Source organism: Thamnophis elegans, chromosome 11 (genome assembly GCF_009769535.1).
Source record: "Thamnophis elegans isolate rThaEle1 chromosome 11, rThaEle1.pri, whole genome shotgun sequence".
Lineage (NCBI taxonomy): Eukaryota > Metazoa > Chordata > Lepidosauria > Squamata > Colubridae > Thamnophis > Thamnophis elegans.
The window spans coordinates 70,428,156-70,453,188 of NC_045551.1; the positions used below are offsets into that span (position 1 = coordinate 70,428,156).

The following is a 25,033-nucleotide window of genomic DNA, read 5'->3' on the forward strand; positions in this document are numbered from 1 at the left end:
ACGGTTCAATTTTGCTGCGAAATGCTCTGGAAGAGTTACAGTGGCAGTTGGCGTAAGACAAAAGAATTTTAATTAAGCGACTAACGGGTGGAAGATCATTAAAGAGAGAGCCAAGCTAGAGCAAAAGAGAAATTTCTCAACAGTTAGAATAATTAATCAGTGAAACGGTTGGCCTCCAGAACTGGCGAGTCCTCCTTCAACGGAGGCTTTTAAGGAGAAACCGGACAAGCATTTGTCTGAAAATGGATCTCCTGCTTGAACAGGGGGTTGGACTAGAAGACCTCCAAGGTCCCTTCAAGCTCTTATTCTGTTATTCTGAATACGGCTGCCATAAGGATTTGGAAAAAAAACAAAATTCAGTAGATTTTGGGACATCACTCATTCTCTCCGCTGAGAGAATTTCTCACGAAGATGGGGAAATCTGTGAAAACAAAGAGCCCTTCCCCCACGGAGCTGATAAAGTGATTAAATCAAGACCTGAGTACATCTTATGGGGGGCCTCCCTGCTATCTCTCACCTCTAAGAGCCTGGGATTGTCCCACTCGGCTTCAGCGTCTTTGTTCTGTCCCTGGTGCCTATTTTCCCATTCCTGTTTTACTTTTGCTGGAGTTAGGCAGATCATGAGCGACTCAATGTAGTTTTGGCTTGGAGCAATGTGGAAAGAAGAGGGAAGGCAGACATCCCTGAGGTTTCTGCTGACGGATGTCTGAACCCGTGAGTTAGGACCAAAGAAGCCTTCAACTCAAAGGGCCATAAGTCCCCACGGGAAACCTCCTCGTCCTGGGTGGGCAGGATTAATTTATGAACCAGGTTGTCTAGGTATATGGCAAGGGTTCCCAACCAATGGAAGTTCTAGCTGGCTGGACTTCAACTCCCAGAGTTCTCAGTACTGGCCACCCCAAGTGTGGAATTCTGGGAAGTAAAGTCCGCATGAGTAGAAGTCATCCCAGCTGGGAAACACCATGCAGGGCATCAAAATGTAGATGATGGGGGTTTTTTTTTCCAGGTGTACGTTGCGCAGGGTTGTAAAAGAGTGGTGGGACATCAGTTGGGCAGTTGTGACTCCTAAAATAACCCCATTATTGACCTGCTCCCCATCTCTCTTTCTTTCCTGGAGATTAGAGATGGATGGACAATGGGTCTTCTGAGACAGGATACACCCAAAGAAATGGATTATCTATTTATCCCCCCCCCCTTTTAAATGCCCCTAGGGACTCAGATGGAGGAGTTTTAAAAGTTGAAAATTAAACCAAGAGGGTCCTTAACTCCACATTAAACAACTACTGTGTGTTAAATATTAATTTGATCCTTCAAGCGTTACGTGAGATACAGGATGCATCAGTGAAACATGATTTTGGGGGTGGGGGGGATATGATTGTATGTTTCCATGTCCAACCCTGCTTTGAAGCAGCCTCTTCAATGAAATGGGGGGTGGGAGCTTTTATTTACAGTCCCAAAGCTGCTTGTTCACCTATGACTTTCCAAGGATCCACAATCATTTATACCGACCTATTTAACGAAGCCAAGGAGATTCATTAAAAGCAGATTATGCAAATGTAAAGCTGTTGGTACCAGTGGCAAATTGAGGGATTCTCCAGGGCAGCCAAGTGGTTAAGTGGTTTATTCGACTTGTATGCTGCCCTATTCCCAAAGGGGCTCAGGGCAGCTGACAAACCAGGAGGGAAGGGGCACAAATACAAAAAAATAAAATAAAAACAAAAACAAACAGCAATACAAAACAATTTAAAAAGTCACAACAAGCACAACCAATTCGAGTGGGGGTGGAACTCAACAGCCCCAGCCAACCTTCCTCAGTTCGTCTCGGAGGGCAATGCTCAGGCCAAGGGGAAGCAGCCCGCTTGCAAATGTCCTCCTTCGTTTCCTTCTGACCTTCTACAAGGTGTTTTAAATGTTTAGAAAGGAAACATTTGCCTGAGGTGGCATGGGGTTTCCTGCTTGAGCAGGGGTTGGACTAGAAGACCTCCGAGGCCCCTTCCAGCTCTGTGATTCTGAAGCACCAATCCCAGCCCAGCCCCAACGTTGGCTGGCTGAAGGTAAACTTGGGTGATCCACCATAAAACCTCACCTCTGCTACTACAGGGCTGCCTTACATCCAGCCAGACCCAGCAGAAAACCTGTTTCCTGAATAAGCAAGGTGGGTGGGGGGCATCTTGGAGCCTACATGTGAGATGCCTAAGGAGGATCCTAGATGTGTCCACAAAGGTGGTTTGGCTGCCTGCAACGACCAAGTTGGGCTTTGACACGAGTCAAGGTGGAGGCTGCAGTCCTGACCTCAAGGCTGTTGAGGGCTGCGAGTCCCCTGCGGAGACTTCAGCCCTCCGGATGCTGCCTCTCCCTCTTTCTTTAAGCGACGGGGCTGAAGGGACTTTGGGCTCTGAAGAAATGGTGGGGTTGCAAATAGAGACACATATTTCTGCTTCCCACTCTGAGTTTGGTTTCTCTTCAGATTGTATAAATCTTCTCCCTTCAGCGGCAACAATGGGATTTGGCTCCCGGTTTGTCTCGCACCATTTACCAAATCTATTAAGCTACCGGTTGCTCCGCTTCCAATCCCTCTTGGCCTGAACATGCAATGCGGGGGCCCAGTCGTTTGTCTCAATAAGGAACTGAAGTGTATCTGTGCCTGTTCATCCTTTCTGCCTCTTCGTTCATAAACAGAGGAGCCCCGTTCCCTTCAACCGCCCTCCGGTTGCCTGCCGAATGCGGTTTAATGCAGAGAAACATGGCTTAACTTGGGCTTAACTTTGGCCTACCTCAATTCATAAACCTTACATTCAAGATGCCGTGCCATTTTCTGAAGGATAAGAAGATGTAAGAGAAAGGGAAATTAAACAACCCCACATCTATGAAAGAATGCAGGAAGGGTTTCTTTTGAACTACGAGGCTTAGTTATTCTCCCTTTAAAGTCCATGTACTAGCTCGATATTTTATCATTTGAAGTCTATTCCGATTCATGTCACTGGATGGTAGCAATGATTTTCTTAGTTATGTATATTAAAAGTTTTGTTTCTTTTTTCAGTTTTTTCTTTTCACTTGGAATGCAAATCCTTAAGGACTCATTCCCAGCTGTTAAATTTGAATAGAATAGAATAACAGAGTTGGAAGGGACCTTGGAGGTCTTCTAGTCCAACCCCCTGCTTAGGCAGGAAAGCCTGCAGCATGACTTTATTCCATTTTAATGCAATTAAAGAAGAAGAATGCAAGGAAGAAGAAGTATTCCGATGATCCAGGTACCTTCTAAGTGTTTGGGGAAAGAAAAAAAATCTGATTAGACTGAATTTAGCTTCTGGGGGAAATGACAGTGTGAAATACCCTCCTTTCATTTCACAGGAGTATTTTCAATCAGTTTAGAGAAAAATGAGTGCATGGAATAAAGAAGTTCAGAACTCAAGTTTTAATCTAATCAGGCTGAATTCCTAAGACGTACTGGAGAATTTGCTGGGTTGGTGATCAGTCTCAATACTTGCCCAATAATATAAGTTGTAAACAGAAACACTAATAGAAATATATAATGTTGACCCTCTTACCATGAAGAGTTTTCATTATGGGGTCATCTACTTAAAATACCAGGTAAATATTTTGGGGAGGATAACATGACTTTCTTATCTTACTTTGCATCATGTAGATTTTGAAGCAGCTTTTTAAAAATGTGCAGAATTTTTTAAAAAAAGAGTTTGATTCACACTGTTTCTTGGCAATTAGACTCAAACTTTTCTTATTCAAGCTATTTGCATCAGGTTATGGACAAGTTAATAAAATTAATAAACTACCCTATAATTATTTACATGACCTCCAGAACAACGTATTAAAATGCCCTGGTAAACAAATGAAAGAATGCTTGAAATATCATGAACTCTACAGTCTTAAAATTAGGTTAACAAAATAACCGGTTTGTATGTACAAATAAAGGGTATCTTGGAGAATGTTTGGTTTGCCTGTGCTCATGTGGGATATCTTTATGATCCCTGCTGGGTTGCAATGGGAATAAAACAAGAGGATTCGAATGACATGTTCAGACAACTACCCTGAATCCCTTTTGCCCTCCTTCCATGGTAGGGAGTGCATTCCACAACCTGCATGAATGTAAGTTTAAATTTAACTCATTTCAGCTTAGAATTCAAGGGTGCATAATGTGAAACTCCGGGTGCAGAGAATGCTCTCATTTCCAAAAGTGGCTCCTGAATGCTGCTTTTTAATATGCTGAAATATTACAGATGCAAAGGAGAATTACCCCATTAACCCATGTGGTACAGGGTGCGTTTGTTGGGCTAACAGAGGGGAGACCCCACCCAAATCACGCCCCCAGCCTTGAAGCTCACCAGAGGCCATCCTTCCTCAAAGCCAACCTATCTCACAAAGAGAAATGAGGAGGAAGGAAAGGCTACTATTTTGAATTCTTGGAGGAGACGTTGGTTAAAAATCTAATCAATAAATACAAACGAAAATGAAATCAATGTAATTCCGTTCCAATCCTGCTCATTTCTTTGTCTTTGCTCCTTTACTTACCAAAAAGCATTCAATCAATAAAAAGAAGTGCATTCTACTGTCACCCAAAGAAAAAACCGACTTTATCCGAGAGCGTGCAAGAAATCTGTATATTAATCCTTTCGATCAAAGCAGAATTTGACCAAAGTACCAACTCACATCGCTGGGGTAAAACTCTTCCAAAACAAGCCTTTAAGTAGGATCAAGAGACTTGTGCGAACATAAGGAACGGCAATAACCTCTATTTACTGTCAAAACCTGGCTGTCAAAAGGAACCCAGACTTAGCAGCAAGAAGCACCATACACAAAGTGAAACAATGAAAGGATTAAGATTCACAAAGAGGGAAGGGAACTGGTTAATCTGAACTGTGATGCAGCCGGATTGAACAAGTGTAAATATTTAACGACTTGGAAGCCTTCTCCCTGTAAAGCAATACCAATTGTGCATTTTTCTCCAGACAAATCCGCCAATAAGAGGCAAACTTTCCCTTCATCAAACCTGCCAGGATAATTTAGCATTGAGGAGGCTATTAAATCTGTGTGCGAAGCAACAGAAAAAAGGCCATCACAACAGAAGAGGCATAACAGGCTCCATATCTCCAGCTGGCACAGCCACAACGGATCCTGTATTCAGATGTTATTGTGTCTCCTCTCCTAAACGTAGATGGCAGAGTCCTGAATCTTGCCAGGATGAAGGCAGGCACTCCGGCATGGGACATGTGAAGCGTTAATTAGCTAGAAAGACTGAGTGGTCTTTCATATAGACCACCCTGGCAGGGAAAGACAGGTTGCCTCAATAGCAAGTTGGAAGAGGAGGGAATCCAAATGTTCCATTGAAAGACCATCAAAGACCCAATTGAATGGTCCTCCTCTGGCTCCGGATATGGAGAGCCATTCTAAGAGTCACCAGGAATCCCTTATTGAAGGCAAACGTTGACTAAGATTTGAGTTTGAATTCAAACATTGGTGGCCCTCCAATGGCACAACTAAAGAGACATAAGACTGACATGAGTGACTCACCTGAGGGTGGATTTCTTGCAGATGTTTCATGACCCAAACTAGGTAACATCATCAATGCTGATGTTGCTAGCTAGTTATGATGTTACTTAGTTTGAGTCATAAAACATCTGCAAGAAAACCACCAAGCTCAGAGAGCACCAAGGACCCCACAGTCCATCCTTCCTCCTCCTCCCTTCCTCCCCACTCTTCTAACATTGACAATGTTCCCTAGTTGGGTCATAAAACATCTGCAAGAAAACCACCAAGCTCAGAGAGCACCAAGGGGCCCTCATTTCAACGTTGAGTTGCAAATATTCTCCTTCATTGCTACTGACTCACCTGTAACTCGGACCGTGAAGTTCCTGAGCATTTCCACCGAATGCCTCTTCTTGCAGCTGTATCGGCCTGAATCATTGTAGGACACATTTATAATCCTCAACAGTTTTGGACCAATGTGAGTCCGGTTGGTAGGCGAAATCCCAACGCCGTCTTTATACCAGAGGAGAGATACAGGTGAGTCCGGAGTATTGCACTGAAGTTCAACTGCATCGCCACTTCCAACCACCAACTCTTCGAGGAAACCCGTTTCACTTCTTAAATCATCTGCAGGAAAGATATTTTAAGAAAAAGATAATCAGGTTCTTGAGCCGTTGAGATACATTAAATCAGATTATACAGTAGCATTGATTGTGTACCAACATAAGAACATTGACCGATTATGTATCATCATAATCGGTCGATTATGTATCATCATAAAAGCCCAGGTGGCGCAGTGGTTAAATGCAGCACTGCAGGCTACTTCAGCTGACTGCAGTGCTGCAGTTCGGCTGTTCAAATCTCACCGGCTCAGGGTTGACTCAGCCTTCCATCCTTCCGAGGTGGGTAAAATGAGGACCCGGATTGTTGTTGGGGACAATATGCTGACTCTGTGAACCGCTTAGAGAGGGCTGAAAGCCCTATGAAGCGGTATATAAGTCCAACTGCTATTGCTATTGCTATCATGTCCATGTTGATTCTTAGGAACCACATAGGCAGGTATTTTCCAGGACAGTCCAAACATGTCACAGGATAAAGATCAGTATGTAGGTGAGGTTCTCTCCAAATGATTTTTCACGATTTTTCTTTATCGCTAGCTACTGGTGTCCAAGAAATCTTTTGATTGCTTTTTTAGAACAATCAACCAGTGGGACAGAAGTTGCCTCCAGAAGTTGTGGGTGATCCATCACTGGAGGCTTTCAAGAAGAGACTGGACAGTCATTTGTCAGAAATGGTGTATGGTTTCCTGCCTGAGCAGGGGGGGCTGGACTAGAAGACCTCCAAGGTCCCTTCCAATTCTGCTATTCTGTTACCCTTGAATCTGCTCATTTTGCTTCTCCCTTCAGGCCTTATCTGGATTTTTAAAGCTCTTATTAGCCAAACCTGTACACACTGCACCTCTCCTCCATCTTCCCCACCTGTTCCTAAAATCTGCTCCATCGTCCCCTTCCTCATTCCTCTGCTTGCTATTTCCTCTCTTCTATTCTATAAATGGCTTTTCCCTTCCAGGATTGATCTGTGGAACTTTTGCAGCATAAGGAACATGATTCTCAGGTATACAGGAACGTCCAGGTGGCACAGTGGTTAGAGTGCAGTACGGCAGCCACTTCAGCTGACTGTTAGCTGCAGTTCAGCGGTTCAAATCTCACCGGCTCAAGGTTGACTCAGCCTTCCATCCTTCCAAGGTGGGGCAAAGGAGGATCCAGACTGTGGGGGCGATATGCTGACTCTGTAAACCGCTTAGAGAGGGCTGAAAGCCCTAGGAAGCGCTATATAAGTCTAACTGCTATTGCTATACAGCAGTGGTCCCCAACCCCCGGTCCGCGGACCGGTGCCGGGCCGTGGAGTACCTGGCACCGGGCCGCGCAGTGGCCGGGGGCCATGCAACGGCCGACTCTTCACTCATGCAGCGCCGTCGCCGGAGGGGGGGAGCTGCGCGGAAGCACAGGAGCAAGTGAGGCGAGGAGGAAGAATCCCCCGCTACTACACCACCTCCGCCCCCTCCCCGAGTCAGCCGTCCCCTCAGTGAACGCCTCCGCCTCTTTCTCCTTTCTCGCCTCAGTCGGCTCGCCTGGAAGCGAGGCGAGGAGGGGGCGGACCATGCGCTGGAAGCGGAGCCCTTGGAGGCCACTCTCTTTCTTTTTTCGGTCTCGGGAGCCTCGGGCGCCTCTCGGCTCTCCGCAGGGCCTTCCCTCCGCCGAGGGCGCCCGTGGCAGGCGGGGCTGGACGGCGTCCTCCCCCCTCTCGCCGCTTCCCCCGCCACAACACGCCCCTTCTTCTCCGCGAGGAGTTTCTGCCTCGTCGCCTCCCTCTCCCTCCCTCCCTCTCCCCGGGCTTCCACGCCGCCTCCTGTTAAGTTTCATCAGCGGAGACTTTGCTCGGCTCTCTCCCGTGGAAATTAAAGGGAAGTAGCGTCAACACGACCAAGTTGGTGCGGGCGACGAGATAATGTGCTTTTATACCCATAAATCCGAGTTCCCTTCGGTTTCCTCCACTGTGGGCTGTCCTTGAATATATATATACACTTTTTGCAGTTCAAGACCTCCCCCCCCCCCCGCCCAATCTGTAATATATTTCTATCTTTTGTATATTTTGTACATGCTGATATGTTGCATATGTTGCAACCCTTTTTGCAGCCCACGAGAATGCCTGGTTCTGAGCCTCAAAAAACGAGAGTTCTCTTAAGGCTGCAAAAAAGGAATATACTTTGGTCCTTGAAGCGCTTTTCCTGTTATTTGGACATTATATATATACGTACGTACATACGTACGGTATGTATATATGCATGTATGCATGTATGTATGTATGTATATGTATGTATGTATGTATGTATGTATTGTATGTATGTATGTATGTATGTATGTATATATATATATATATATATATATATATATATATATATATATATATATATATATATATATATATATGTCTGTAGTCCATAATATAGTGATGATTTAAAAAAAATTAGTTGAGCACATGGAATCTTTTTTCTTTTAGTATATTTTGGAGGTGGGGGCTCACTTTGTTATTTAAGATAGTATCTCCTTTTATATATGGTAGTGAAGATACCTAATACTCCCACCCCCTATTTCCCCCACGACAACCTTGTGAGGTGGGGGGGCTTAGATAGAGTGAATGGGCTTAATACTATATTCTTTTTACATTGCTATCCTCTGGCTTATTTAATTTTGCCCTTGCTCTTTTTATCTTTGACCTTGATTAATTCAGCTGTTTATTCCTTAAAATCTACATACAAAATGGAAGGTGGGATATGATTCAGGTGTTGAATTGGGAAGGTGGATTTAAAAAGTATGTTTGTATCCCCCCATTTTCGCCCCCCCACCCCTGCGCGCGCTCAGCGGGCCACGGTAAAATTATCAAAGGCTGACTGGTCCGCGGCGATAAAAAGGTTGGGGACCACTGCTATACAGGAACGTCTTCCCTCCCCATAAGGGTCTCTCTTGCATGCATTCCAGAAATCCCGTGATCTACCAAACTGATCAAGAATGTCACAGTTACCAGGCTAATATGTCGTAAGGATCCCGGCCTAACATCCCAATGGCAATATGCTAAATAGTATCACTGCTTAATTACAAGTGGGACATCGTTTGCTTGTTTTTCATTCACCACTTCCTGAAATTCCACCTCTGGGCACACTTGGATCCTGCGTTTTACACGAGGTTTTCCAAGATAGGCAGCCCCAGTTTCAGTGGAAGTGAAACAGTGGAAGGACAATACTCAACACATTTGAACATCTCCGCACTGAGGATCATAACATTGTCCTCCCAGGAGATTACAGGTTGCCTGCAAACATTTCTCTGGAAAAAAATAATAATAAGAAGAAAGCTGTGTATTTTCCTGTGCTAATCCTCCATACTAACTCAAGAGACAACAAATTAGATTGGATCAGACTTAAGCCACAGCAAACACAATCACAGTTCCAGTTTTGGCTCCTGGAGCATTTTGTAAGTATCTCTGCACACCTCCTATTAGTAGATGTCCATGGAGAGCAGAAAATCCAGCTGCCTCTTGAAAAAGCACCTCTGGGACTTTATATCAGTAGGTTGGCCAAACGACAGCTGTGAACCCTTATAATTTCGTGGGTGCTTTGTCAAGAGTCCTGAGAAGTTTTATACCCCGTGAAGCTTTCCCTGAAGTTCTCCTCAAAAGCCCCTCTTCCAAGCAATCCTCGTCCTGTGAGGAGGGATGGAAAGGGGGTGTTGGGAGACCTACCTTCCAGGTGTGTCCAGGTGAGTGGACCAATTGCAGACACTCATGGAAAAGTACAGCCAAGAGTGAAGTCTGCTGCCACCCCTGAGGCCCCTGGGCCAAATGCATGGAAGGATCCAAAAGTTTGCTGATGCCATTGCACAGAAATCAACGGGCCGTAACAGATATTAATTTTAAAACATCCGTTGGGAGTTTTCCTCTCACGTTGTGCCTGTTAGTGGCCTGACACGACAGTTCCAAAAAGTGCTAAAGGGGCACATTTGTGTGGCTGGCCACGCTCTGCGCTTAGAAAGGCCCCCGTTGTTCTTAAACTCCGTTTCCAAAGCCAGCACTGGAAGCCTCGCATAATGGTTGGAGACAAGATTTAGCGCCTACCATCCCTCCTCAATTTTTCAGCCCTCAAAACGTGATTAACATGCTTGCTCGCTCTGCCACTTTGCAAAAGGGTTTTTCTAGCAACTCTGCAGATAAATGTTCTCCATTCTTATGGGTCTCCCTGTCCTTTTGTGGCCCCCTCAGATTAAATCTTCCCTTAAAACGGACAGCTGGCCTCCAACACCTCAGGATGAAAATGCAGGATGCTGCAGCCCCCCCAAAAGCTTCATTGGGGGAGAAAAACAAGAACAACCTTTGGATCCTTCAACAAAGGGCACAAAGACCAAACTTTTGCTTGGCAAGCTAATTAAAACGGAAGCCACCACCGTCCAGAGCCAACATCTAGGGCCAAACCAGGAAAAGGGGGCCAGGAGAGAGAAAGAGCCAGGGGGCTCAACTCCATTCAAAACCCAGCTTCCAACTGGGATTATGCTCAGTGCACATTAATTGTCATTCCAGCTACAACCGTCCTAGTTTCAGTGTGAAGTTTACTCTCCAGTGAACAACGACTGAAAATCAGCATTGGTTGCAGGGCCCAGATAGCCTACAGTGTTGTGTTTTTTCCCCCACAGCAAGTGAAAAAGAACTTTTAAGAAGCATAAAAGCCCTCCAAAACTTGGCCTGGTTTTCTTTTTTCCAGCTTTCCATCATTCCCATTCATTCCAAAAACATGTAATCTCATTGTGGCTTGAGTACATAACGCTGCTTTTATGCTTGCCTAGGCACAAGAAATAATGAACCCAAAATCAACAGCAGAACATAATAAAAATGAGATGGGAGCAAAGGGAAAACAGCGGGAAGATTTAAAATATGAACAGGTTCCTATGCCAAGGACTAAGAGGTTTTCTCTGAACACAGCATAACTTCTTTATGATAATAAGCCCTTTGGTTTCCATGCAAATCTCCTTCTGAAGAAGGCGAACATCAGTTCATAAGAAAGAACATCAGCGCACCGATAAGCTGGTTGGCGTTGAGACCTTGAGTGAAATCTCTGGAGAATTGCACCCATTCACCCTACAGATGCTGAAAAGCTTACGAGGGGCCCGTAAATCTTGACTATCAAAGTGTTCCCCTTTTATTCCTTTCTAGAATCTGTCATCCAGGTGGGAGGACAATCTCAATAGTGCAGAAATTACACTTCCACTTCAGAAGACCACAATGAACCCGAAGCCCTGAGGCCTTCAAGGGTGATTTTATTCCAAAAGGCAATTGGATTTTCTTGGGGTGTTTTCCTTTGAAAATGTTTCACTCCCAAGAAAGTCCAGTTGTCTTTTGGAAAAAAAGCACCTTTGGGACAACCATGGCCTGAATGATTGAGAATCTCCATAGACATAAAGAAATGTATATGTATTTATTCATTTATCAAATTTATATATCCGTTTGCCTCAAGAGAAATGTCTCAAAAGTCCAAGAGAATAAGATGTCTGGAGAATCTGGTTTGTTCAGGAGTGAGCAGCCCTCCTAATGACCACATCTTGACCCAGGAAGGGGATGTTGGGAACTGACTTCGGGTGTCTTCCTTCTTTCTTCAGAAGTGGACAACTTGACCAAAAAAAAGGTGTTTTGGGAACAGACCAACGTTGGATCTGTAGCACCTTTTCCCATTCTGAATCTGAACTCTGCAATGGACCTCTGCTTCCATTCCTTAGTGCAGGGCCATCATCCCATGTGCAGCTTTAGAGCTGAGTCCTTTCTATTCATTATTCTGGACTCTAGAATTACCCTTGAATCCTAGCTGGTGGTATAGGCATATCCATGTTTTGTTTACAAGTGTGCATTTTTGTGGAGTTTACCTCAATGGTAAGCAACACCTTCAATTATTTCTTAGACCACCATCTCTTCTGATCTTTTCTTTCTATTACTTTTCTGCTCCATCCCAGTTTCAACAATCCCAATTTCCCAATTTCCTGTCTTTTAAGAAATGCCTCGTTTACATTTTGCCTTGAACTCTCAATGATAATCTCTGGGCAAACAACGACAGAGTCCAAAAGCTTCGTGCTATCAAAAGTCATGATAAAGAGGGGAGACAAATCATTTCAAGGGGAGTTAAAATTCATACACTCCAAGGTTTGAGGAAGAAAGAAAGAAAGCAATGGCATTTCAATTTCAATGGCTTTGTTCACCCAACACACTCATTCGTGGTTAACCGAAGTAAAGTTAATGAAGTAATTCAGTTGCTTTGCACAACCCAAAGAATTATAAGCTGGTTGAATAAGACATTGGGCCACAAACTCAAGAACTAGTAAGTGATTAAAACCCAGCCGCTGAGAAACAGAGACCGGTTAGTATGCCCGTAGCTCTCAGCCTCCCAAAAATCCTTTTTTCCCCCTGTGATTTTGGCTTTCCACTCAAGCGGTTACAACGTGCCAATGTCCACATAACGATTTTCTGTGCCCATGTGCTACCTCAATGCCCTTCTAATTGCACAAAAGGGGGATTCTACCATTAGATGAACTTTTCCGCACTGAATTAAAAATGCTACATTTTTATGTACATTCAGTTTAGCTATTGCTGGGTGACTTAACTCCTTGATTGAAGATAATTTTCAATAATAAAAGTATTTCTGGTTTAAGATGAGAGCCTGAGGTGCTTGCAATTTATGTTTTCAAGGAAATAACACTAAGAGATCCAACTAGTACTAGAAATGTTCTTTATGCTTAAATCGAATAAGAGGATGTATGCTGTTTATAGCAAAATATACCAATGGAGAAAATAAGAAATGAAGATTTGATGTAACTTAGTAGGGGAAATTGAAGATATTGTTTATGTATTAAGAAAAATAACTATAAAGATGAAAAATAATGGAAGAGAATATTTTGGCTGAAAGTGAAAACCAAACTATGATGCAAAAAGGACTATGGAATCGAGAGGATGTAAAAGAAAAGACCAGGGCAACTCTTTGTTCCTATAATATGTATAATTTGTATTAAAAAATAAAAAACCTTGAATGGAAAAAAAGAAAGAAATGCAACTAGTACTAGCACTAACTAGCACTGATGATGTTACGTGAATCGCCTGCAAGAAAACAACCAAACTTAGGGAGCCCCAAGGATGACTTCCTCCTCCTCCTCCTCTTCCTCCTCTCCATTCTCTTCTAACACTGATGGTGTTACCTAGCTGGGTAACGAAACGTCTGCAAGGAGACAAATCAAGTTCAGAGAACACCAAGGATGATTTCCTTCTCCACCACCTCCTTCTCCAAAATTAACTTTCCCTTAGACTTCCAGTCCATGTCTACATTGGAGAAAAGCGTCTATTTCATGGGCCGGACTTCATACTTGTAGAAATGCTCAGATGAAATCTGCCTGAATCCTCCCTACCAAGCACGGCGTTTTCTAGCTATTCAAGTAGGAACACAGACGGAAAACGCAAAGAGGCCCAGAACTCATCCATCAGCACTTCACACAAATATATATTGGGTGGATTTCCACAGAGATGTTCTTTCTCAGTGAAAGTCCTCAGTGAAAGTCCTACTTGAATCATCTTTGTTGCTGCTTCCTCAACGCCTCCCTTGTTAGTCACCGTCTTGGTCATGAACACAAAATGGGGGAGAAAAGAGTTTCTCATAACAAACAGCTTCACTCACATAGTTAAAAGCTTTTCATTCATCACAGAGAGAACAGAGTAACGGAGTTGGGGGGGGGACGTTGAGGGTCTTCTAGTCCGATGACGGCTAAACTTTTTGTCCTTGTGACGTTTGCCCACACCCATCACGCAATGCACCCCGCCCTCTGTGCATGCGCCCACAGCCCCTCGCATCTCCCACATGCACCGCAGAGACCCGAAAACCAGCTGGCCGGTAGGAGGCACAGGCACATACATGGTGGAGCTGAGGGCTGTGCCTTCCACCTGTGCTATAGGCTCACCATCCCGGTTCTAGCCCGGCCTCTTTTGCACCAAGAGAAGAAATTCCATTCCATTCTCTAAATCAGTGTTTCTCAACCTTGGCGACTTTAAGTCCTGTGGACTTCAACTCCCAGAATCCCCCAGCCAGCAGAGCTGGCTGGGGAATTCTGGGAGTTGAAGTCCACAGGACTTAAAGTCGCCAAGGTTGAGAAACACTGCTCTAAATATTCCGTTTCATCATACATCAAATTTCACACATCTTCTCACGCAGATCCTTTTTCTTTTAGCCCTTTGCAAGGTTTACTAATTTGCTAACTGCAATACAGTGGTCATTATTTGCTGGGAATATTATTATTATTATTATTTCCAAAAAAGAAATCCTTGTTTTTCGAGACTCAGGAGGGAGACCAATAAAACCTCCAGCAGGGCGGTTCTCGGTGGTGTTCTTAAAGCAAACTCAACCTCTGAATGGAAGAAATCCCCAATTCCCACCACTCCTCTCCTCCTTCCCACCCACGGCTGCCTGTTTTGGGGAACCTCTGTGGAAAGTACACAACGTCCCAGCCTTTGTGTGCCAGGTAAAGATGCGGGACACAACACATTCCATTCCCAGGAACACAAGGGCCTCCTATTTGGGGGCTAATTAAAACGGTGTTTTTGACTCTTCCTTCTTGCCTCCAAGTGTGGAATTATATTTCCTGCCATGTAGCTGCAACACGGAGTTTGCCAAGGTCACTCATGCCCTCGTCACCTCAAGGCTCGATTACTGCCACGCACTCTACATGGGGCTGCCCTAGAAGAGTGTTCGGAGACTACAGTTGGGCCAGAATGCAGCCGCGCGAGCGATATCAGGTGTACCTCGGTGCACCCATGTTACACCTATCTTCCGCGAGCTGCACTGGCTCCCTATTGGTCTCCGGAAGCGCTACAAAGTGCTGGTGATCACCTTCAAAGCCCAACCTGGCATTGGACCCGGATATCTGAGAGACCGTCTCCTGCTACACACCTCCCAACGTCCGATAAAAACCCACAGGCTAGGCCTCCTCCGGGTGCCGTCGACCGGACAATGCCGGCTGGAGACCACTCGGGGGAGAGCCTTTTCTGTAGCTGCTCCGGCTCTGTGGAACGAGCTACCAGCAGAGATCCGGACCCTTCCCACTCTCATGGCCTTCCAAAAAGCCACCAAAACCAGGTCTTCTAGTCCAGTGTTTTTCAACCACTGTGCCGCGGCACACTAGTGTGCCGTGACATAGTGTAAGGTGTGCCGTGGGAAAAACACCCGCCGGGTGTTTTTGCCTCGGGACATCTCTGTGTCCCGAAAGTTGCTTTCGGGACACAGGGATGCCTCTATTAAGTCCCTGCGGCCCCGTGTTTACTTTAAAAACGCGGGGACCGCCGGGAGGTAGCGCACGCAGGGACGTCACTGACGTCCCATACGTGCGCCCATAGCAACAATCGCGGAGGACCGGAGCAGCGAGGAGAACACGCGCTGTCAACTTGGTAAGTGTTACCAGCGGCGCGTCTCCTTCGGTGTTCCGAGCACCGAAGTGGGGCAGTACATTTTCTAATGGTAGTGTGCCTCGTGATTTTTTTTCATGAAAAAAGTGTGCCTTTGCACAAAAAAGGTTGAAAAACACTGTTCTAGTCCAACCTCCTGCCTAGGCAGGAAACCCTACACCACTTCAGACAAAGGGTTATCCAATATCTTCTTAAAGACTTCCAGTGTTGGGGCATTCACAACTTCTGGAGGCAACTTCTGTTCCCCTGATTGATTGTTCTCACTGTCAGGGAATTCCTCCTCAGTTCTAGGTTGCTTCTCTCCTTGATTAGTTTCCACCCATTGCTTCTTGTCCTGCCGCCTTCTGGTGCCTTGGAGAATAGCTTGACTCCCTCTTCTTGGTGGCAACCCCTGAGATATTGAAAGACTGGTTAAAGAGAGTCCTCTTTGTTGGAGAGCCGACAGACGACACGGCCTTCTTCGTAGAAATCTTGCTGCTTTTTAGAAAGAGCCCCCATGATTCCTGCATTTGAATGCAAGGGTCAGAACAGATCTCGGAGACGTTACCACCACCTCAAACCTCAACAGTCACCTTCCGGGACCTCTTTCCTAGCAGACCCTTCGGAGCACTCTGTTATCCTTGATGTTAAACCAAGAACACCCTGGAAGCCAAAATAGGCTGTGAGACAAGGAGGCATTTGATTTTAAAAGGGGAAGGGAGGTTTCCTGTATTTTATTTTATTTTTTAGTAGAGGGGTGGGGGGGTGGGGAATAGGAATCTTCTCCAAGCCGAACCAGTCAACCCTCCAATCCATGTGCAACCCCAGCATAAAAGCCAAGAGGCTACCTGTTCGGTTTCTGTGATTGCAAGGAGAAGGACTTCTCTCCAACTTTTGGGAATATTTGTTTCAATCCAAACTGGAGTAAATCTTTCTCATTTCTGCTGTTCCCATCTTATTATTCTGACTAATAGTGAAAGCCGTGGATTCCTCCGTAGTCGTGGATGGCTGTGAGAGGTGGACCATGAGGAAGGGGGAGAGCCAAAGAAAGATGCTTTCGAATTGGGGTTCCGGAGAAGACCTTCGAGCAGAGGTCTTCAAACTTGGCGACTTTAAGACTTTAAGACAGTTTTAGGAGTTTTACAGTCTTTTTATTAGAATTTCAGAGGTCAGTTGGTGCCATCTGGTGGCATTCTCTGGCCAAGCCAAAGCATCTGCATCCCTCCCTCCTTCCCTGCCCGGGACTTCATGCCGAGTAGCAGGGAAGAAAGCAGAGCGTAGTAGTTACGTCACACGTGTGTGTGTGTTTGTGTGTGTGTGTGTGCGCGTGTGTTTGATTGCCTGTAATGAGATTCTTTCTGTCTAATGCAGAGTTGTCCAAACTTGGGAACTTTAAGACTTGTGGACTTCAATTCCCAGAATGCTGGCTGGGGAATTCTGGGAGTTGAAGTCCACAAGTCTTAAAGTTCCCAAGTTTGGAGACCCCCTGGTCTAATGTGTTGGCCATCCCCCTTGCGCTGCTGCGTTCGGAGGCTGGGTGGTTCAAATCCCTGCAGCTACCTGCCCAGCGCCGTCATGGGGGGCAGGAGATGAAAAGGGCCTTTAAAATGAAACGTGGATTATACGCTTGACAAGTTTGCAGAGTTTTTCCTGTACAGAAAGAGCTGATAAAAAGGGACGCTCTCTGCCCCCACAAATCCTCCGGAGCAGAGCCCCCCCCCTAAGGCTAGACCCAGGCAGCCTTTCACAAGTAGTCCTTGACTTACAACAGCTTGTTCAATGACCGTTCAAAGTAACAATGGCACGGAAAATAGGGGCTCATGACTGCTGCCGGATCCACACTTACGACCACTGCAGGATTCCCCATGTTCCCATGATCAAAATTCATCAGATTGGCAGCTGATTCCTACTTATGACGGTTGCCGTGTCCCTTTTGCAAGCAAAGTCAACGGGGAATCCGGGTTCCCTTAACAGCGGCGTTGCTATCTTAACAAATGCAATGATTCACTTAACAACCGTGGCAAGAAAAGTGGTAAAATGGGGCAAAACTCACTTAACAAATATCTTCACATAGCCGCCAGAGGTGAGTTCCTACCAGTACGGAACGGATCGGCCGAATAGGTAGTAACTCTGGCAGATACGTGGCTGTACCGGTTCTCTCCTTGGCAGCCTCTTCATTTTCATGCCTGTTTTCTGTTTTCTGTACATTTTCCGTTCTGCACATGCGCAGAACAATCTTCATTGAAAAAAATGTTGTTGTTTTTTCCCTTTTTTAATGTTGTGCGCATGAACAGGCCGTTTTCAGTGCAAACGCACACGCGCCCGGAGCAAAAATTTGCGGGTACCGAACCCGTAGTAATGGTGGCAGGAACCTTCCCCTGTCAGCTGCCTAGGTTTTGGGCTCGATTGTGGTTGTAACTTGAGGACTACCTGTACTGTACAAGAGGAAGGCGTCCTGTTCTTCTTCCACCCTCACCTCGTTTCTTCCCTCCTGAAAAAACGGGAGGTAGAAAAACCCCTGAATAATAGAGAAAAACAGCGATGGGATCCAATCGTTGTGAAGGCCGCCACCTTTTTCCAAACTTTTTCCAAACAAAGCACAATTTCACAAGACCGAGGGAACCAAGTTAAGTAGACTTTTGACTTTTGAAGAACTGGTTTGGGCCAGTGCACAGCCAGCGTCCTTGAATTATGACCTTTATGGAGCCTGCCCATAACTCATGACAGTCGTAAATCAAGGCACCCACCGGGGCTGACCTGATTTTACAACCTTTTCTCTTTTTTTTTTTTTTTTGCAGCGGTTGTTAAGCGAGCCTGTGGCTCTCCGTGAGCCCGTTTCATAAAATAAAATAAAAAATGGAAATAAATGCCGGGTTTTGATGTGTGGGGGCTGCAAAAGGCAGTAACTTTTGTTCAAATGTTGCTGAGTGACCAAGGGAGGTCCTGTTTCTGCAGGGGCCGGGCTGGGTTTGGGCCCAACCGTCAGAACCCCAAGTATTTTCCCCAAGTAGATCTGTCGTAACTCTGAATGATTGCTAAGCCACTGGTCGTAAAGGGAGGACGTGCCTGGGTTAAACCTGCAGGAGAGAAACCCCCCTCCCTGCCCTTCCCTCCAGAGTGAGGGAGAGAAAGACGGCAGCTTCCGCCTTAAAGAACGAAGTTTGCCCAAGGTTTAGCTCTTCCCTTCTCCCACATTCCTCTCGGCTCTTGCTGTCCTGGTGACCAAAGGCAACGTTGCAACAGTCAATCACGTTGAATATCAAACTCGCTCTGGGAAGCCTCCCCCTGCGGCCACAGCTCCACACCAAGGCAGTCACAAAACACAATTCAAACAACTCTGCAGAGAGAAAGCAGGCGCTTCAAAAGGGGGCGAGATGCACCACAACAGGGGCATTAAAACGGCCCCGTTTTCTTACATTCTGAGCCTCCAACTTTTTCTCTGGACGAACAAAACCATAAGTTAGAACTGCTGGGGCCCTGCCTGTATTCTGATCAAGGATTCTAGGCACCTGTTGTATGGTATCCAGCGGTGGGCGATGATCAGGAAAGTTGCATGTGGGGGGGGGGGGAACTGGTCTTTCAAACACGGGATCTCTGGGAATGAGAACTTTGCATCTGTGTGATGTAAAGTAAGGTTCATAAAAGCCCAGGAACATGGATTGGCGTTATATTTATGTATTCTCCCTCTACTTTTATGCCTGAATTACAGCAACATAATCAGTCATATCAGATTGTTATGCTTTGCTTTGAGACAAACACATGACCCAGATTGAACCAATATCATTTGAAGCGGTGTCGCATTCACTCAACAGAGTCCAAGAGAATAATAATTACAGTCAAATGAAAATGGATATATGATGATGGTGATATGTATGAATATTTGAGTTAAAATGCTCGAGTTAACATGAGTTATGTTTGTTGACTGTGGAGGAGATGCACGAAAGTTTATTTGTGACCAACTGACACACTTTCTATAGCATGTAAAGAAAGATGTTGTATTTGTTTTAAATTAAAAATTAAAAAAATAAAAATAAAAAAAAACAGAGGCCAAGAGGAAAATTGGTTTGGGGGGCGGGGGCAGGTTCTTGGTAGCCCTCAACATACCCCCATGAGCCCAGAATTAGTAATAGGTTATACTGATCATTAAACGGTCATCAAAATTCCACATCTGGGTCATATGACGGACTTCCTCAAGTTATGAGGAAGTCCGTCATAACTTTGAATGGCCTCTTGAGCATCCAAATATCCTTCATTGAAAACTATCTGTACACTTCGATCCATCTGAGTGGACTACAGGACACTGGAGCTATATTACTTTCTGCTTTTCAGTGCTGTGAAAGGATTGGCCATTCCCCCCCAAAAAAATATTTTCCTAAGCCCAATTTCTTATTTCCAGACTCTGCCTCATGTTTCGCAAGAGCATAAAGCCCCCTTCATCTTGTAGGTGTTTTTTTTTTAAGTCTTAAGAATGGGTTAGAATCACCTAAATCTCTGTATTCCTAAGACAACACATCTTTTTACAAGTGTGGCTTCTGGAGCCACTATCTCACAAAGGCCCAGTCTCCTAACAGGAGGGAGGTGGGGGGAAATGTGTGAAAAGCCAGAGGGAATTAGTTCCTCGTACCTGAATTATGTGTTGTGACCTCTACTCCTCCCTTTCACTTCCTTTGAGTCCTATGCTGATTATTATTCCTCAGAGCTCTCCTGAATACTCCCCCCCCTCCAAACCCACACCTTTTCTGGGGAAGTTTCCTCTCCTTCCTGGTCGCCATGGGGGCCAAGCTGGCAGAGCCGAGAGTCCTTGCCAAGCTCTCTTGAAGGAACGACTTCTTCTTTGCAAACACACTGCGGCGAAAGGCTGCAGGACAGAGTCTCAATTGGCTTCTGGAAGCGTCTGCCATTTTCTCCTGAACTTGCTCACGTCAACCGTGGCTAGAAATGTTCTCACCCTCCTTGCAAGCGGGAGTTGCAGTTTGGGGAAACGATTTGAACAAGCACGGGAGGCGGCTTGGATTCCCACTGCTAAATTACAGTGAGATTTACCAAAACAGAGTAAATGCCCCCCCCCGAACTTTCAACCTGAATGTTTGAACAAAGTTGCCCCCCGTTATGTACTGTAGAAAGGGGAGGGAGATAAACATTAGTTTGAAGAAACATAAAATACGTAGGGAACCAAGGAAGGTCCATAGGCTACAGCCAGATCATCAAGTAGGCATATACTCAAGACGTGATCGAGAAAATCTCATACTATATTTGGTTCCACCACAAAACCGCGGTCGACTAAAGCGCGCTCGACGAAAGCGCGTACGTGATGTCATCACAGCGCGACGAAAACAGCACGCTGTGAGCGGTAAATTTAAAATTAACGTGAAAACCTTACCCTAACCCCCCCAAACCTAACCCTAAACCTAACCCTAAGCCTAACCCTTAACCTAACCCTAAACCTAACCCTAAGCCTAACCCTTAACCTAACGCTAAACCTAACGCTAACCCTTAACGTAACCCTAAACCTAACCCTAACGCTTAACGTAACCCTAAACCTAACCCTAACCCTTAACCTAACCCTAATCCTAACCCTAACCCTAATCCTTACCTTTATGTGAATCGGCTTGCTTTAATTTTATTTTAATTTTAATTTAATTTATTTTCAATTTTATTTGTCGCGCTGCTGATGACGTCACGTACGCGCTTTGATCGGGCACGCTTTAGTGGACCGCGGTTTTGACGGGTCACGCTATATTTCACCACCTCCAATGGCCAAACCTACTAGAGATACTAACAGTTTACTGAGCGACAATCAAAATCAGATGATTAAATCCACTGCGGCTGGAACGCAATGCTCAGAACCAAGATTTGTATCCCTGCGACACTTCAAAGGGGTGATTCAGACGGAAGGGGACTGAATCAACTCGCTCCTCCAACTAAGAGGGGGTAGCAACATCTAGATGCCTTTCAGGAAACATGAAGTGGAGCCCTGAGCTTTCCCTGAACAAAGCTGGGGAGAGAAAGGACATGGACATGAGTGGTAGCCAATGTATCAATGACCATGGGACTCTTCCCATCTCTCATTCTTCTACCACAGGGTTTCTCAACCTTGGCGACTTTAAGTCCTGTGGACTTCAACTCCCAGAATCCCCCAGCCAGCATAGCAATTCTGGGAGTTGAAGTCCACAGGACTTAAAGTCGCCAAGGTTGAGAAACACTGTTCTACCAGAACTTAATTTAGGCAGAATTAATTAATTTCTTCCTCTCCATTTCCTTCTCAGCATTTGCTTGAATGCAAAACACAAAACAACACAACAACTCAGACAGCAGCTTTCCAAGGCTCCTATTGACCAAGGTATTTATTTCTGGGCAATATTGTGTGACATGATACGTCCTGGTATTTATCTAGGTTATTTCTCCAGAGTAGACCCAAACAATTCTGCAGCAGGTATTGTAATATGCTGCCTCTATGCAGAGGGGTAGATTTATGTTTCATTTCAGAGCTTGCCCCCTTTCTATTTAAATCAGTGTTTCTCAACCTTGGTGACTTTAAGTCTTGTGGACTTTAACTCCCAGAATTCCCCAGCCAGCATAGCTGGCTGGGGGATTCTGGGAGTTGAAGTCCACAGGACTTAAAGTCACCAAGGTTGAGAAACACTGATTTAAATGATTTGTAGCCAAGGGAGTACATACAATGCAGTGCCAGTACAGGGACAGCTACATTGGAGATACTACCCTGGACGTACATTACGCTTTATAACTCCGATGCTCAGCCGTGTCAACTTTGAAGAGAGGCTTTAGCTCTGAGAATTCTCCACCTCCGGCCTAAGCAGATGTCCATACATCTTAGAATATAGGGTTGGCAGGGACCTCGGAGGCCTTCTAGTCCAGCCCCCTGCGCAGGCAGGAGGCCCTATGCCATTCAGGACGAGGAGCTGTCCAGGCTCTTCTTAAAAACCTCCAGTCGTGGAGCGCCCACAACTTCTGGAGGCAGGTAGTTCCACTGACTGATTGTTCTGACTATCAGGAAATTCCTCCTTGGCTCAAGGTTGCTTCTCCCTTGAATGATCTTCTTCCCGTTTCGTCTGGTAGAGTTAGGAGCCGAGGTGGCGCAGTGGTTAAATGCAGCACTGCAGGCTACTTCAGCTGACTGCAGTTCTGCAGTTCGGCTGTTCTAATCTCACCGGCTCAGGGTTGACTCAGCCTTCCATCCTTCCGAGGTGGGTAAAATGAGGGCCCGGATTGTTGTTGGGGGCAATATGCTGACTCTGTAAACCGCTTAGAGAGGGCTGAAAGCCCTATGAAGCGGTATATAAGTCTAACTGCTATTAAAGCTCTTAAGTTGCTAACGTTGAGAAAGTTTGAGAAGCACCCAACAGCGAAGGCTTTTCAACAACAGAGTGTCAATCACAAAGACCAAAATCACAAAGTGGGTTGGAAGAACGTTCCTTTCTTGGCACCGTGGAAGAGTATTTTCCCCCGTTAGAGAGGAATAAATTTAAATGGGGGGAGGGTGTTTCAGCCCCACCAAATCCAAGCCGTGGAGAAGGAGAAGGCCTCTCTTGCCAAGTTGGCTTTCAACACAGCCCCAGAGGAGCAGGCAGGATGTCTCTCAACACGTCAGCAAGTCGCCTTTGTCTCCTACGGAATTGCCCACAAGTCACTTTCCCCGTCATTTTCTGTCTCCCTTCCACTCTTCCAAGTCTCCTTCTGGCTTGCTCCGATATTTGCCTCTGTACAAGTGAGACCCGGATAAGACGCTTGTCCTTATACTGATACAGGTATTCCTCAACTTATGAGCACAATTGAGCCCAAAATATTTGTGGTTGAGTGAAATGCCTGCTGCCTCATTTTGTGCAACAGTTGTTAAGTGAATCCCTGCGGTTGTTAAATTAGTAACACGGCTGTGAAGTGAATCTGGGGTCTTCATTGACTTTGCTTGTCAGAAGAGCACCAAAATAGCTTATAGCAGTTAGACTTATATACCGCTTCATAGGGCTTTCAGCCCCCTCTAAGCGGTTTACAGAGTCAGCATATCGCCCCCAACAACAATCCGGGTCCTCATTTCACCCACCTCGGAAGGATGGAAGGCTGAGTCAACCTTGAGCCGGTGAGATTTGAACCGCTGAACTGCAGATAACAGTCAGCTGAAGTGGCCTGCAGTACTGCACTCTACCCGCTGCGCCACCTCGGCTCTGTAGTCATGTGACCCCCGGGCACTGCAACTGACGAGGGGCCGTCGTGGCTCCCGTGGTTAGGGGCTGGGCTGCGCACCGCTGAGGTCGGCGGCTCAATTCCCGTGAGCGGATAAATCGCGGAAGGGACAAGAAAGGAGACTCCCCTGATTTCCTCCCAGCATTCAGGCATCCCACGAATAAGGTAACACCGCCCGAAAAAATTCCTTTCACGTCTACCTCGGTGATCCCTGGCTAACTCCTGCCGTACCCTTTTAAAAAATAAAATAAAATAAAACTCTCAAAAATACGAGCCTGTGGCAAATCCTCCAGATTTTGATCCTGTGACCGCAACGGTCGTAAGTCACTCTCTTCTGCACCGTTGTCACTTTGAAGGGTCACTAAACAGACTGTTGTTAAGTCGAAGTCCGCCTGTGTTGGCACTCTTACTATCCTTGTGTTTTATACACAGAGAAACAACAACACCAGGTGCACAATCTCCTCTCGGTTTTTTTTTTTCCCTTTGTGTTGTGCCACACAAGGTGTGCTCTCTCTCTCTCTCTCTCTCTCTCTCTCTCTCTCTCTCTCTCTCTCTCTCTCTCTCTTTCTCCCTTCTCCCTCTCCTTCTCTCTCCTTTTCCCTCCCTCTCTCCCTCTTTCCTTCTCTTTTTGCTCTCTCTATATCTCCTTCCCTCTCCCTTTTTCCTCTTTCCCTTTCCCTCTCTCCCTCCTTTTCCCTCTCCCCCTCTCCCATTCCCCTCTCCTCTTTTTCCCTCTCTCTTTCCCTCTCTGCCTCTTTCCCTCTCTCTCCCTTTCCCTCTCTCTCTCTCTCTCTCTCTCTGCATTAGTTCATTACAAGTGATTTATTGGCTCCTTGACAGATAATCAAAGAAGGTGACAATGGCCTCCCTTGCTATAAAATGGGAAATATTTCTTAAAAGCCCGTGAAGGAAACTCCTGAAATAACCAAGGTTAACATGGACATTTTCCCCTTTCTTCCTCTTCTGACAGGCAAGTGTCCTTACCAAGGCCTCTGATTAAAACCGTTATCGGTTCAGGTGGGATTGAATCTTGGTGCCTGGATCTAACATAAAACGGACCCTGAAGTCATTCCTGCAGCCGACCAAACGGCCAGGATTTGGGGCGAAAACCAGGACAAATTCCCTCATGGAAAGAGTCGGATGCCAAGTGAAGAATAAGAGGACATATTTTCCACTATTCCATCCTCGGAAGCTGCTGGGACTCCTAACTGCATCGTATGATTTCGTTCCCTGGTTTTATATATTGCCTTTCATTAAGAAGAAATAATAGGGCACTTTTCAGGATTAAATACAGGGGTCGGGTGAAATTAAATGGTTGGGCAAACCCTTCCAAGCGTCTTGC

General features: G+C 45.6%; 1 protein-coding gene across 6 annotated transcripts in view; it reads right to left on the reverse strand.

Annotated features, from left to right (window-relative positions):
• LOC116514993 (fibroblast growth factor receptor 3-like) overlaps positions 1-25,033 on the reverse strand; it is a 67,638-nt gene that overhangs the window by 35,843 nt on the left and 6,762 nt on the right. For all 6 annotated transcript variants that reach the window (XM_032226867.1, XM_032226866.1, XM_032226865.1 and 3 more), the window contains exon 2: positions 5,845-6,108. In XM_032226867.1, coding sequence (XP_032082758.1) covers positions 5,845-6,108 — 264 coding nt within the window. The remainder of the gene's footprint in view (positions 1-5,844; positions 6,109-25,033) is intronic.